Genomic DNA, 14017 nt, shown 5'->3' on the forward strand with positions numbered 1-14017 from the left:
GCAGCTTGCAAGTTTCTGGCTCAGCTGACCGTTATTCAGACTCCGCGGAAAACAGTATTATCGCTCTACTGCGCAGCAACCTTTTTTTTTATGACGGATCTTGTGTTTCTTTAAGCATAATATGGCACAGTAGCTCTGAATATCTGATCATACTCTGGCAACCATTCATGACTTCAAAACCGATATTAAGGCTCCCTTTGACATGGCTATCGCAGTGGCTCTTTTTCTATCTCTTCGTGAAGCCGTACCAAACAGTCTTAAAAAAACGGCTCTTCACAGAGAGCCATCAAAGAGCCAGAGCCGTTTTGCTATTTGGAGCCGAAGCACGAGAAAACAAGCTTCTATCGGCCCCTTATATCCGGCACACAATAATGTATCACAAAATTACAGTCTCTGCTACGGTCTCCTCGTGAGAAGCTGTTTTGTCAAATGAATTACAAAACGGCTCTGGCTCCTCTAGAGAACCAAAGAAGCCAGAGGGAAGCCGTTAGGAGCCCTGCCAAAGGGGCCTAAAGGCCGGTTTGGTAGACAGTAAAATAGAGAAGATCTATAAAAGAGATAATCTCTTTGTTAACAGTAAAATAGAGGAGATCTATAAAAAAGATAATCTCTTTGCTAGTTTTAATCCCTTCCAATCGACTCGATACAAATCGTTTTCGTACTCGCAATTTGCTCGATCCTCCACTAGGAGTGGGAGGGAGATCTCAGGTCAAATGCCTCGGTCCTCTGCCAGACTGTTCCCTCTCACGTGCTGACTGACAACTCCGCGCCGATCGATCCACGGGCGTTATTAGTATAGAGCGCGTTCGCCTGCACTACAAAAACCACTGTTGCAGCTGCAAAATACTGTTGCAGCTGCAATCACCAGAGAGAAAATACTGTAGAAGCCGCAGCCGCAGTCGGATTAAAGCCGCAGCGAACAAGCCCATATATCGCCGTCAGAGCCATCACCCCGATGGATCCCTGCGTTTCGTGCTCAGGTTCAGCGGAAACTGAGCCGTGAGCACCGCCGCCGCCACCACCTTTGCGTTTGCGGTGACGACACGACACCAATAATGGCGGCGGCAAGGACAAGGAGCCTGCTCGCGGCGGCGTTCCTGGCGCTGGCGGCGGTGCCGGCGGTGCTCTGCCAGGCGCCAGGCCCCGCGGCGGCGGCGCCGCCCAACAAGGGCCCGCCGAACGTTACGGCGATCCTGGAGAAGGGCGGGCAGTACACGACGTTCATGCGGCTGATGAAGTCGACGCAGCAGGACACGCAGCTGAACGGCCAGCTGAACAACTCGTTCGGCAGCGGGTACACGGTGTTCGCGCCCACCGACAGCGCCTTCTCCAGCCTCAAGCCCGGCACGCTGAACAAGCTGTCGCAGCAGGAGCAGGTGTCGCTGGTGCAGTACCACGTCCTGCCGCAGTTCTACTCGCTCGACTCCTTCGAGACCGCCAGCAACCCCGTGCGTACGCAGGCGTCGGGCTCCGACGGGCCCTACACGCTCAACATCACCGCCGACAGCAGCGGCCAGGCCAACGTGTCCACGGGCCTCGTCGCCACCCGCGTCGGCCAGGCCCTGCGCGCGCAGCAGCCCCTCGCCGTCTACTCCGTCGACCAGGTGCTGCTGGCCAACGACCTGTTCGGCGTCAAGCCCCCGGCGTCCGCGCCGCCCGCCGCCAGGAAGCCGGCCAAGGGCGGGTCCGTCGCCGAGGCGCCCGCCGCCGGCTCGGCTGACGCGCCGCCCTCCGGCGCGGCCGCGCGCGGCGCCAGCAGGACCGCCGGATGGAGCTCGCTGCCCGCTCTGCTGTTCCTGGCCGCCGCGGCCTCCTTCCTGTCCCTGTTGTGAGAATGTAAACATGGTTCGTGCTTGTCGAGCACAAAAGAGCTCGTCTTCTTGCGGTTTGTTTCTCTTCTGGAGTTCTAGTAACCTGGATCTGTCCCTGAATGTTGATGAAGCCAGCTGTTAATTTCTCCATGCATCTTTTCTTCTCATGAGTGGTCTCGAGTCTGACCGTGCATGGCTAGAATTAGTAATTTTTTCTCTTCTTTTGTTAGCAGAATCAGTAGTGCTCCGTTTGCTTCAGCGTTGTTTCAGTTCAGTGTGCGTTTTTAAAATTTCAAAAGTCCCATCTTGCAGCGGCTCCACCCCGGGGCCCTCTTACAATTCAGTGATTTAGCAGGCCATGTGACTGGAAAATGCATGCTTAGCCCGGCCCCAGAGCCCAAACAGGCCCAGGAAGAGCCCGCACTCAGCGCAGCCCTGTCCAGACCCAGAGCCACGAAGCTTCATTTAACTTGTGCGGTTCGCGTGATAGTGCTTGCGGCCGCAAGTGACGGTGGGTTTGGTGGTGCTGGTGCTGCTGCTGGAGCGTAGCGTGTGATTGAACCCGGGCGAGGTGAGACTGTGAGAGCGATGGCATGTCCGTCAGCGTGTGGTCGCCAACGCCGAGCAGCTCTCGTTGAGCCGTCGGTTTTCTTCGATCTCTTCTCCCGGCCTCAGCTCAAGCTTGTTGTTCAAGTGGCGACGGGTGCCTCAGTGCTCACCTGTCGCCGGCCGACGTTATTTTTTTCTCGCACGCAGCGTCCGTCCAGTGTCTCGCTCGCGTACGCTCAGTAGTCATACGCACATGGCGAGATCTGCAGGGGCCAAATCCCGATCCGATCACTCGGCGATGGACTTTAATTACCCAGCTCTCGTCGAATCCACCACACTTCTGAAAGTCTCAACTCAAACCAGAGATTTCCCATGACACCATGTCCAATTGTCCACTGTACTTGGCAGCTTCAGATTTCCTTTTTAGAGTTATTATATTATGTGCTGTCGAGGGCTTGAGAACACCATGTCCAATTGTCCACTGTACTTGGCAGCTTCTGCTTGGCGTGTCGCCGAAGACGAACGGGACTGTCGATTGAGCGGGCCTTGCTGATCGGCGGTCCTTCTCCGGCCGCTGCCGCATCGCCGTCGCCGGTATCTCCCTCGCGCGCCTTCGTCTCTGCCTACTTCCACTCCACCGCTGCTTTCTATGACCGCCCCCCTCGCATTTTCCACGCCGCTGCAGACGCAAATACGCACTGGCGTAGCCACCGCCCACCAATTTCCGCGGCGGTTGGTTCAGGGAAACCCAGCAGATCTGCACAGCAGCGTTCAATAAGATTTTCACTGTAAGAATTCAGACCTCTAGTAAGAATTCAGTGTAATTCAGGAGGGGGCTGCTGTTTGCATCGTATATACACGCCGGACGGGTTTTCAGTGCGCACGTCGTCGTGGCCGCGTTGCGCAGACGCTGTCACTGCATTTACAGCTGTGGTCTGAAGCTGACACGCAGCTTGCATTAGAAGAAGAAAGCAGGGGCGTAGACTGTCGGTGGGATTCGTCTTTGCCCAGTTGCCTCTCAAACACAGCATGATTACCATATTATTCTTTTCTTTTCTTTTTATTATTAGTACAGACAAATCAGCATACGTACATGATGCAGCACTGCATAGCTGTCAAGCAGCCACTTTGTTTGTCTTTCCCCGCGCTAGCTGATGAATATACAGAAACTCCCAGTCCCAGCCGACAGAACTGTCGCGGCCACCATATGCACGGCATACATACAGATGAGAGGCCAGGCCAGGCTGTACACAGATCCAAAGAAACATCTTGCACTGTATCGATGTAGAGAAAGGAAAAACGAAAAAAAGAAGGGAAAAGGAGATATTTGGGGCTCCCTTTTTGCGTTGCAGTTGCAGTGCCATTGCAGGTAGGACATCACTCTCTGGCAAGTTGGCAAGCCTGACTCGACGCCACATGCGGCAGCCCGCAAGTACGTACGTGCAATCGTGCATACGCATACGAGCAGAGTACAGGCACGCCTACCTGTATGGCGCTACCAACGTGCTGTCATGGTAGCTTGCTGAGCTGAAGCTCCGGTCCGGTGGTTGGAGGATCACATCGCGGCGCACGTAAAGAGAGAAGAGCGCTGGTTGGGGTGCCGTGACACCTGACTTGCCACGGTCGCAAAGTTCGCCCTATAAGGGCCAGCCAGGCTCGAACGTGCCGGTGCCGGTGCTCCCCGCGCAAACACGCACGCACACTCTGGACGCGCGCTGGCTGGCTGCAACTGCAAGGCGTCGCCACCAACCGCAGCTATAATAGGTGTATTGAACAGGCAGGCAGAGCAGGGCAGGCAGTGTAGGCTCCATCAGATCCAACGCCACCAGCTAGCAGCAGCAGCAGCAGCATGGCCACCACCAGCACGCCTCGCCTCGCCACCCTCCTGGTGCTCCTGGCGGCGGCGTCACCGCTGCTGAGCGCAGCTCAAAAGGCCGCCCCGAAGGCTCCGGCGGCGGCGAAGGCGGCGCCAGGGCCGGCGGCGTCGTCGTCGTCCGGCGCGGGCGCGGCGGACGCGGCCCCTCCCACAGACGTGAACAAGGCGCTCAAGGACGACCAGTTCAGCGAGTTCAAGCAGCTGCTGCACGACACGCGCGTGGACACGCAGATCAACGCGCAGCTGACGGACAGCTACAACGGGCTGACCATCATGGCGCCCACCAACGCCGCCTTCGACAAGATGAAGGCCGGCGTGCTCAACGGGCTGTCGCCGCAGGACCAGATCCAGCTCGTCCTCTACTGCGTGCTGCCCCGCTTCTACAGCCTCTCCATGCTCGGCACCCTCGACGGCAAGGTCAACACGCAGGGCTCCGGCCACGACGGGCCCTACAGGTACGACATCAAGCGGTCGGGCAACAACGTCAACGTGTCCACGGGCGTCAACTGGATGCTGCTGGGCAGCCCCGTCAGCAAGGACTTCCCGCTCGCCATCTACCCCGTCGACAAGGTGCCGCTCCCCTACGAGCTGTTCGGGCCCAAGCCGCCCACCCCGGCGCCCGCGCCGGCCCCGGCACCCGCCAAGTCCAAGACCAAGAAGAAGAAGAAGGCCGCCGGCATCGCCGAGCCGCCCACGGCCGACGACGACACCTCCGCCTCCGACGACCAGAAGGCGGCCGCCACGCCCGGCGCCGCCGGCAGCTGGGCCGCCGCCGCGCTCTCGGCGCTCGCCGCTGCTGCCCTCGGCGCCGGCCTCTTCTGATGGGGAGAGGGAGGATAGAGTCAGTCACCATCGTTCAGATTTGAGATCACACGGCGCGGCGCTACTGCGGTGGCGATCGATCGCTCCTGCGCCGCGCGCCGTGCATTGCCATACAATGTCGCACGGTCGATACGATCATAGAGTTGGTGTGCCCCATCCATCCATGTACCCATCCATGCATTTGTGGCTTTATTAATTCTTTCTTCCCCTTCCTTTCTCTCCCCTTTTCCTTTCGGCGGATTTCTATTGGTGATTTGTATTTGTAACCTAATGTGATGTACACAAGTAGTGCTTCCTCTTTCACTGGATGGATCTTTGGCCTCCGAGATCTGGACCTGCTTTTGTTTGTTTAATCCGAGCGTACTATACGCTTAACATACTAGCTGGTTGCTTGCTGTAGCCGTGTCGCAGTCGCTTGTGTTCCAAGCATTTTCTTGCAGTGAAAAGAGAACAGGGAAGTGCAGACAGTGCAAGAGATCGGACAGACATGTGTGGTAGCAGTGCGTTGGACACCACACATCTTCCCTTTTGCTGCATCATGTCTTTTGCCTGAAACACGCACATAGCAATAGCAGCAGTTCCCTCCTTTGAGATGGCTGGCTGGGTCTGTCAGCCAGCGAGGTAAACCGTGCTCATCAGCAGAGACGCATTATATTATTGGTGGTTGCAACGTGATCCTGGACCCTTTTGCGCTGCCTCACCACAGTCACGTGCAGCCTACCAACTCTGGATCTGGTAGCCGTGGCCTCCCGTTGTTCTCGCGGTGGATTCAAACCGGCCGGTCGGTGATCAGCAGGGGCATGTGATCCTAGTCATGAGTTCTCGAGAGGGCAGATCTCGTCCGGTGTTTGCAGTGGACCCGTATTGCTCTGTCAGTTAGTCGCCGTACTGAGCATTTGAACCTCCTATTCAAATTGTGTGCCACTCGTACTTGTTTACTTCGTTTGTGCGACTCATAAATGAGTCTATTCGTTCAACCTTGTTAAACTATCGTTGCAATATAACTTTTCTTCATAAACAAGTCCGTTTTACCTCGTTCAACTACCATGATAATCTAGTTTTCCTTCCTAAACTTTCAAAATCGTTCAAATTAGCTTCGTGCTTAGATCCGGAGCGTACAAGTCTACAGGCGTTTAAAAGAAGCGCCAACAACTTAAGCTCAGGTCTGTGTGTGCGTTGTATATTGATCTGTTAGATAAGTAATAGTACTCGTTTACGGTGACGTGGCGTACATATTTATAACAGCCGAGTCCTAGATAAATATAATACTGATTTAAATAAGATTATATTATACTCTTATCTTAGAACCATAACATACTTCCGATTACAATTTCTCTATCTGTACAATACTCTTAACAGTCTCACTCGGTCTTAACCTTATCTAAGTTCAAATTAAGCTTAAAATTCTTTGATGTTCTTACAGATAAAGCTTTAATAAATCCGTTAGCCGCTTGATCCTTTGAATAAACAAAATCGATCTCATTAATTCTTCTAAAAATTCTTTCTCAAATAAAATGATAATCAATTTCTCTATGCTTTGTTCTAGCATGAAACATAGGATTAGATATAAATTCTTTGCTCCAATATTATCACACCACAATGTTGTCGTCTTGTGACAAGAAATGTTAAGCTTACTTAGAAGAATTTGCACTCGCATAACTTTTGATGTAGCATTTGCTATGACGTTTATACTTGAAAGTGCAATCAACCCTAACTGAGGGTTTTGGTGATTTAATGACAAAACAAATAAGGATACTAACAAGTTTGCTCCTAGTGTATGCTCAGAAATTAAAGGAGTTACAACTTTTGTTGAGAATTCAAATGGGAAGTTTCAAGGACTAAGCAAACACATCATGGTGCCTTGAAAAGACTCCATGCGACGAACGTGTAAAATTTCATATATATCTTGAGTCACAGGATCTATTTCTTCCTTAGTAGTTTTCATACAGGTAATGGTGTTTGCTATAGCTCAAGCCTTCAAATTCAAAAGCTATTTCAAAAACCAAAATCCCTTGGACACTCTGTGTATGACTGTTGTTAGGATTGAGAAACATAGAGTATTCCTGTTGTAAGGAAAATGGAACCCGGACCATTTGGCTAAAGGGATTTGGTGTTTGATGATCAACATAACCTGTAAACTAATATGTTCGCTAGTGTTTGTGTTTATAGTTCACAGGATGCGAAAAGGATTAAACTAAGGTACTGAGGATGCAACACCTCAAAAGAAGACATAAAAGAAGCATAGAAGTCTAAGACTCAAGAAAAAAGAAGCCCAAAAAAACAACAAAGAAATCCATGAAGTGGGCGGTCAGCCAGCGCACTGGTGGCGCACCGGACAGTGAACAGTAACCTGTCCAGTGGGACACCGGGCAGTCTGCGCAGAGAGGCCCACAACGGGCGCTCTCGGGCTATAGCACTAGACTGTCCGATGTGCATCGGACAGTCTGGGTAACGGTCGGATCCAACGGTCAATTGCTACAGACCCCAACGGTCGGCTGATGTTGCAGGGCACCGGACAATGAACAGTGCATGTCTAGTGTACACCGGACTGTCCGGTGCGCCCGTCAACAGAAAGTTGTTGCTTCTGTCTAACAACTATAATTGTGGGGGAGGTTATAAATACCCCCCAACCGGCCATTTTAAGGTGTGGGAGCCCAAGCAACATACCAAGGCATATTGTAGACATTTCCAAGTGTTCTGTCACACCCGGTTTTAGAAGGCAAACCGAATGCGAACCATGTACGTGCCAGGATCAGTTATTCACGTACACAGCAGTTACATAACATGGACATCATCACACAGTGCTCAAAATAGTATTAAGAGGGAAATAATAGTCGATTACATCATACGTATGAGACGTCCATATAGTCCTTACAATAAATCAAAGTGCGGAAAAGAAACGTAGATAAACGCGGCCTTCACAGGCAGCCGACTGGGGGTTGCCGCTAACCCATGCCTAGAACTCGTCGTAGTCTTGGAACTCCTGGAAGTCTCCTTCCACAGCTTCATCTTCACCTGAGCAGTGGTTGCAATGCTGACAACCTGGGGATGGGGGGGTTTGGTGTGTAGAGCAAGGGTGAGTACACATCAACATACTCAGCAAGTATCCTGTTTGGCTGTAGTGGACTAGCTTTATGTGGGGATAAGTCAAGCAGTTGCTTTTAGTTGGTCAGATTATTATTTACTAATTGAAAGCCAGGTTTTAGCATTAACCCAAGTTATTAGCCCGATGTACCCTTTCCAAACAGAAAGAATACCACTTACCAGTACCATAGTCATAACCAGAACCATCGATCTCATAGCCACCTGCACCATAATGTCTCTGATCAAGTACCACTAATCACTGGAGCTCCCTTGGCCGCTCATAACCGCGAGCACGGCTGATATATCAGTTTTCCAAACACTCTACAGAGGTTGTGCACTTTACCCACAAGCCGTGATTCCCATTCTGCCCGGAGAGAGCTACTCCCCATTGACCAATACCTAGGTGGCCTAGCAGGGCATCACTACGTAGCCTTTACAAAGATTCCCCGGGGCTGTAGCCACCCGTTAGGTTTCCTAAATGCACCGCACTCCTCCCCAAGGGGCGAACCCAAACTTGGCAGAGCGAGCCGCATACACCGAGCCCCATTGACGGCACGGCGGCTAAGTGAACTACACCCCGGATCCTCTAATTATTCAGCTAAGGGCATCCCATTCCACCCTCATGGTTGCACTGTTTTCCCGGGCGGTCATCCATTAAACAGGTCCTTACGGAGAGGCACTCGAGAAACCGCTCGAGCCCCCTTGAAGACCACTAGTACAACATCATAATAAGAGAAGGGAAAACAGCGTATCATAGATAATCTCATCATGTTCATTGATTAGAGTTAAGCAATAGCATAAAGCTAAGCAATAATAATCCAACCTAAATAGGTAAGCAAGGACATGGATAACAAAAGCTAGTCAATCCTTAAGTATAAATGTGTAGAGCGGGAGGTGAATTAAATAATGAATAGGACAGAGATAGGTCAAAGGACACTTGCCTCAACCAACCGACTGCTGCTCATGGGCTTCTCCTGTGAGTTCCTCGGGCTCTTCAACCGGATCGTTCTCTATGCGATTGCAAGCATACATACATCCATCCATTCAAATTAGGAAACAAACAATACACCATACAAGAGAACCAATAAAGTAAATATGCATAAACAATGACATTCAATATCGCATTCGTTAAGGTTAGAAAGAAACGGGGAAAGGTCTCGCAGGGGTTAAAGCTTATGCACTAATGATTAGTTAGATTATGCGCTCTAGTTCCAATTGGTTCTAACAAAAGAATTAGTTATATGCACTAACGGAAACCTAGCCCCTTTTTAGTTGATCAACCTTAAGCGAAATGAACAATTGACTATATGAATTGACTAACGTAACGGAATTCTAAATTAAGTTTCCTATTTCATTAACATGAACGATGATTAGCTTGCCCAGAATAAAATAAATAACAATAATGAAAGAAAATAAAATAAAATAAAATAAAAAAGGGCGGTTGAACCGGCCGGGGGCAGGGGCGGGGGCGGCCAAGCCGGCGGTGGGCGGCCGAGCTGGCGGGGGGGCGGTCGAGCTAGGGCAGGGGGCGGCCGAGCTGGGCGCGCAGGGGCGGCTGGGCAGGGGCGGCCGAACCGGCGGGGGGGGCGGCCGAGTGGCGGTGGCCGAGCCGGGTAGGGGGAGAGGAGGGGAGATGGGAGAGGGAGGAGAGGGGGAGGGGGACCTCACCGGGGACGGGAACGGGGCGGCCGAGCCGGCGATGAGCAGGGGCGGCGGCTAGGGCAGGGGCGGCGGCTGGGGCAGGGGCGGCGGCTGGGGTGGGGGAGAGGGAGAATGGGAGGGAGAGAGAGGGATTTGGGGGGAAAAGGGAGGGGCGGCTGGGCCAGCTGGGCCCAAAGGGGGCGCGCGGGGGGGGGGGGGGGAGCGGCTGGGCCGGCCAGGGCGACCCACGGCGCGGGAGAGAGAAAAAGGGAGGAGAGAGAGAAGGAAAAAAAGAAAAAGAAAAAAAAGGTTTTCTCCTTTTCGAAATCCGTTTTTCCTGGATGAATGCACTTACATTTTTAAGCAATCGAAAGAATGCATGGTTCGGCATGATGCATCAAACAACATAAAGTATTTTAAGGTTTTGCTTTACGCAGGAATTCCAAGCCGAACCCCGCTATAATTTTGGAAAAGATCAAGGTCTAGCGAGAAGAAAAGGGAAAAAGGAAAGAGTAACGCCTGAATTTGGTGAGAGAAAAGAAGAAAAAATTCTACCCCCAAATTCAGGGCGTTACAAACCTATCCCCCTTAAAAGAATCTCGCCCTCGAGATTCAGGGTTGGCTAGCAAAGAGCTCAGGGTATTTAGCCATCAGATCATCTTCACGCTCCCAGGTTGCTTCTTCCTCAGAGTGGTGATTCCATTTGACTTTGCACATTCTGATGGTCTTCCTTCGGGTGACTCTGTCTGCAACCTCAAGGATTTGCACTGGCTTCTCAACGTAGGTCAAGTCCTCCTGGACTTCAAGACCTTCCACTGGCAACTGCTCTTCTGGCACACGCAAGCACTTCTTCAACTGAGACACATGAAAGACATCATGCACAGCAGACAAATTCTCTGGCAGGCTAAGCTGATAGGCCACTTCTCCACGCCTTGAGAGAATTTGGTACGGGCCAATGTAGCGGGGTGCTAGCTTGCCCCTGACTCCGAACCTTCTGACTCCTCTGATCGGTGACACTTTCAGATAGACAAAGTCTCCGACTTCGAAACTCAGCTCTCTTCTTCTTGTGTCTGCATAGCTTCGCTGCCTCGATTGCGCTATCTTCAGATTCTCTCAAACCATCCTGATGTTCTCTTCGGCCTCAAGCAAAATGTCTGGTCCAAACACCTGCTTTTCTCCAGGTTGATCCCATTGCAACGGAGTTCTACAACTCCTCCCATAGAGTGCCTGAAATGGTGACATTTTCAAACTGGCCTGATAACTGTTGTTATAGGAAAACTCTGCATAAGGCAACCTCTTGTCCCATCCGGACTGATCTTGCAACGCACAGGCTCTCAACATGTCTTCAAGAATTTGGTTGGTCCTTTCGGTCTGGCCATCTGTCTGCGGATGATAAGCTGAACTGAAATTCAGATGTGTGCCCAAGGCTTCATGCAACTGCTGCCAAAAATGAGAGGTGAACTGCGTTCCTCTGTTTGACACTATTTTCTTTGGCACACCATGAAGACAAACGATCCGAGACATATACAGTTCTGCCAATACGACACTACTATAGTTGGTCTTGACAGGTATGAAGTGGGCTGACTTGGTCAAACGGTCCACTACTACCCAGATGGAATCGTAGCCGGCTCGAGTGCGAGGCAATCCGACTATGAAATCCATACCAATTTCGTCCCATTTCCACTGAGGGATCTGCAACGGTTGCAACAATCCAGCTGGTCTCTGGTGCTCTGCCTTAATTCTTCGACAACTATCGCACATAGCCACATGCTCTGCGATTTCCCTCTTCATTCCGTACCACCAGAATTTCTTCTTCAGATCCTGATACATCTTCTCACTACTAGGGTGAATCGAATAAGCTGTCTCATGAGCTTCCTTGAGGATCAACTCCCGAATGGACTGGACATTAGGAACACATAAGCGGTCTTTGAACCATATCACACCTTCTGCATCTTCTCGAAAATCTTTGCCTCTGCCATCTAGAATCAGTCGCCGAATCTCACTGATCTTCTCATCATTCTTCTGTGCTTCTTTGATTTCCCGCTCTAAGGTGGGTTCCAACTCAACTGTGACTCCTCGCGAATTGTTCAGAAATCCGAGACTCAACCTGTCGAACTCCTTGGCCAACTCATAAGGCATCGGACGAGCGACCAACAGATTGACTTGACTCTTTCTGCTCAAAGCATCTGCCACTACGTTTGCTTTGCCTGGATGGTAATGGATCTCCAACTCATAGTCTTTGATCAACTCTAACCATCTTCGCTGCCTCATATTCAACTCTGACTGAGTGAATATGTACTTCAGACTCTTGTGGTCTGTGTAAACATCACATTTCTGTCCATACAGATAGTGCCTCCATGTCTTCAATGCGTGAACCACTGCTGCCAACTCTAAATCATGGATTGGGTAATTCTTCTCATGAACCTTTAACTGTCGGGACGAGTAAGCCACAACTCTTCCCTCTTGCATCAATACGCATCCCAAACCGGTGTAACAAGCATCACAGTACACAGAGAAGGGCTTGTGCACATCAGGCAAGACTAGGACAGGCGCTGTAGTCAACTTCTCTTTCAGCGCTTCAAAGGCCTCTTGGCATTTCTGGGTCCACTTGAACTCAACCTTGTTGCCTAGCAACGCTGTCATTGGTTTCGCAATCTTTGAAAACCCTTCAATGAATCGCCGATAATATCCGGCCATTCCAATGAAGCTCTTGATTCCTCGAGCATCTGTGGGCGCTTTCTAGTTCAGAATGTCTGCCACTTTCTTTGGATCCACGGCCAATCCTTCTTTGTTGATTATATGACCCAAGAACAGGACTTCATTGATCCAGAATTCACACTTGCTCAACTTTGCATACAACTGGTGCCCTCGCAATCTCTGCAACACCATCTTCAAATGATCTGCATGCTCTTCTTCGCTTTAGGAGTAAATCAGAATGTCATCGATGAATACCACCACAAACTTGTCGAGATAATCCATGAATACACTATTCATCAAGTTCATGAAGAACGCTGGCGCATTGGTCAAACCAAAAGACATTACTGTGAACTCATACAAACCATACTTGGAAATGAATGTCGTCTTCGGAATGTCCGACGATCGGATCCTGAGCTGATGATAACCTGACCTCAGATCAATCTTAGAGAACACACTGGCTCCTCTCAACTGGTCGAACAGATCTTCTATTCTGGGCAAGGGATACTTGTTCTTGATCGTGACTTCATTCAGAGCTCGATAATCGATACACATTCTCTTGGTGCCATCTTTCTTCTCCACAAACAAGACAGGAGCGGCCCAAGGCGAGGTGCTTGGCCGAATGTAACCTTTCTCTGACAGCTCATCAATTTGCTTCTTAAGCTCAACCAACTCTGGTCCAGATATTCTGTAAGCTCTCTTGAAGATAGGGGCGGTTCCAGGAAGAAGCTCTATGGCAAACTCAACTTTCCGCTCTGGTGGCATACCCGGTAAGTCCTTTGGAAACACATCTAGGAACTCGGACACAACCTTGATACTCTCAATTGGGTCTGCCTCACTGCTATCGACAGCTATCTGATAACAACTTCCTTTCTTTGACTCAGGCGGGACTAACTCGGTCACCACTTCCTCTCCTAGTGGGGACACCAACTTGATGGTCCTTTTATCACAACTGATAACTTCCTGGTACTTATCTAGCCAATTCATCCCTAGGATGACATCTATTCCCTGAGTACCCATTACTATAAGGTTAGCGGGAAACGCTATCCCCCTTATTTCCACACTTACATTCAAACAAATGCTATCAGCTCGAATTCTACCACCGGCTGAGTCAATTTGAATGGGGGTTGACATGGTAGTAATTGGAAGATTATGTGCCTCTACCCATGATGCAGTAATGAAAGAATGCGTTGCTCCAGTATCAAATAACACTTCTGCAATATGGGAGTCGACTGGGAACATACCTACTATCATGCCGGGGGTCTCCTGAACTGCTTCAGCTTCCAAGTGATTCAGTCTTCCATGATTGTAACGCGGCTGAGAGCAGTTGCTTGCTCCAGGCTGAGACGCGTTCTGCTTTGCTGGGGCATTGGGGCCTGACTGCTGCTGGGCTGCCTTCTTCGGACATTGCATCACCCAGTGGCCTTGCTCTCCACAGTGGAAACATGCCCTGTTTCCAACCTGAGCTGGTGCTGCCTGATTGTTCTACTGGTTTGCTGGGGCAGGAAGACGAGGTGCTTGCTGATTCTGCCTCTGAAAC

At 50.8% G+C, this 14017-nt stretch overlaps 2 protein-coding genes across 2 annotated transcripts; both read left to right on the forward strand.

The window, feature by feature from the left end:
• The first annotated feature begins 435 nt into the window (after positions 1–435).
• LOC109941448 (fasciclin-like arabinogalactan protein 9) lies at positions 436–2131 on the forward strand. Its single transcript, XM_020542414.3, has one exon. The coding sequence runs from the start codon at positions 1056–1058 to the stop codon at positions 1830–1832; it is 777 nt and encodes a 258-aa protein (XP_020398003.1). The 5' UTR covers positions 436–1055; the 3' UTR covers positions 1833–2131.
• Positions 2132–4042: 1911 nt separating this feature from the next.
• Positions 4043–5726, forward strand: LOC100283035 (uncharacterized). The gene has a single exon (NM_001155937.2). It carries the CDS (start codon positions 4210–4212, stop codon positions 5056–5058), a length of 849 nt encoding a protein of 282 aa, NP_001149409.2. The 5' UTR covers positions 4043–4209; the 3' UTR covers positions 5059–5726.
• Positions 5727–14017: the final 8291 nt, after the last annotated feature.

This window comes from Zea mays, chromosome 8, assembly GCF_902167145.1.
Source record: "Zea mays cultivar B73 chromosome 8, Zm-B73-REFERENCE-NAM-5.0, whole genome shotgun sequence".
In the NCBI taxonomy this organism is placed as follows: Eukaryota; Viridiplantae; Streptophyta; class Magnoliopsida; order Poales; family Poaceae; genus Zea; species Zea mays.

What these genes read in the sequence shown, in the direction of transcription:
- LOC109941448 (XM_020542414.3), top strand. Translation starts at nt 1,056, where the DNA reads ATGGCGGCGGCAAGGACAAGGAGCCTGCTCGCGGCGGCGTTCCTGGCG.
- LOC100283035 (NM_001155937.2), top strand. Translation starts at nt 4,210, where the DNA reads ATGGCCACCACCAGCACGCCTCGCCTCGCCACCCTCCTGGTGCTCCTG.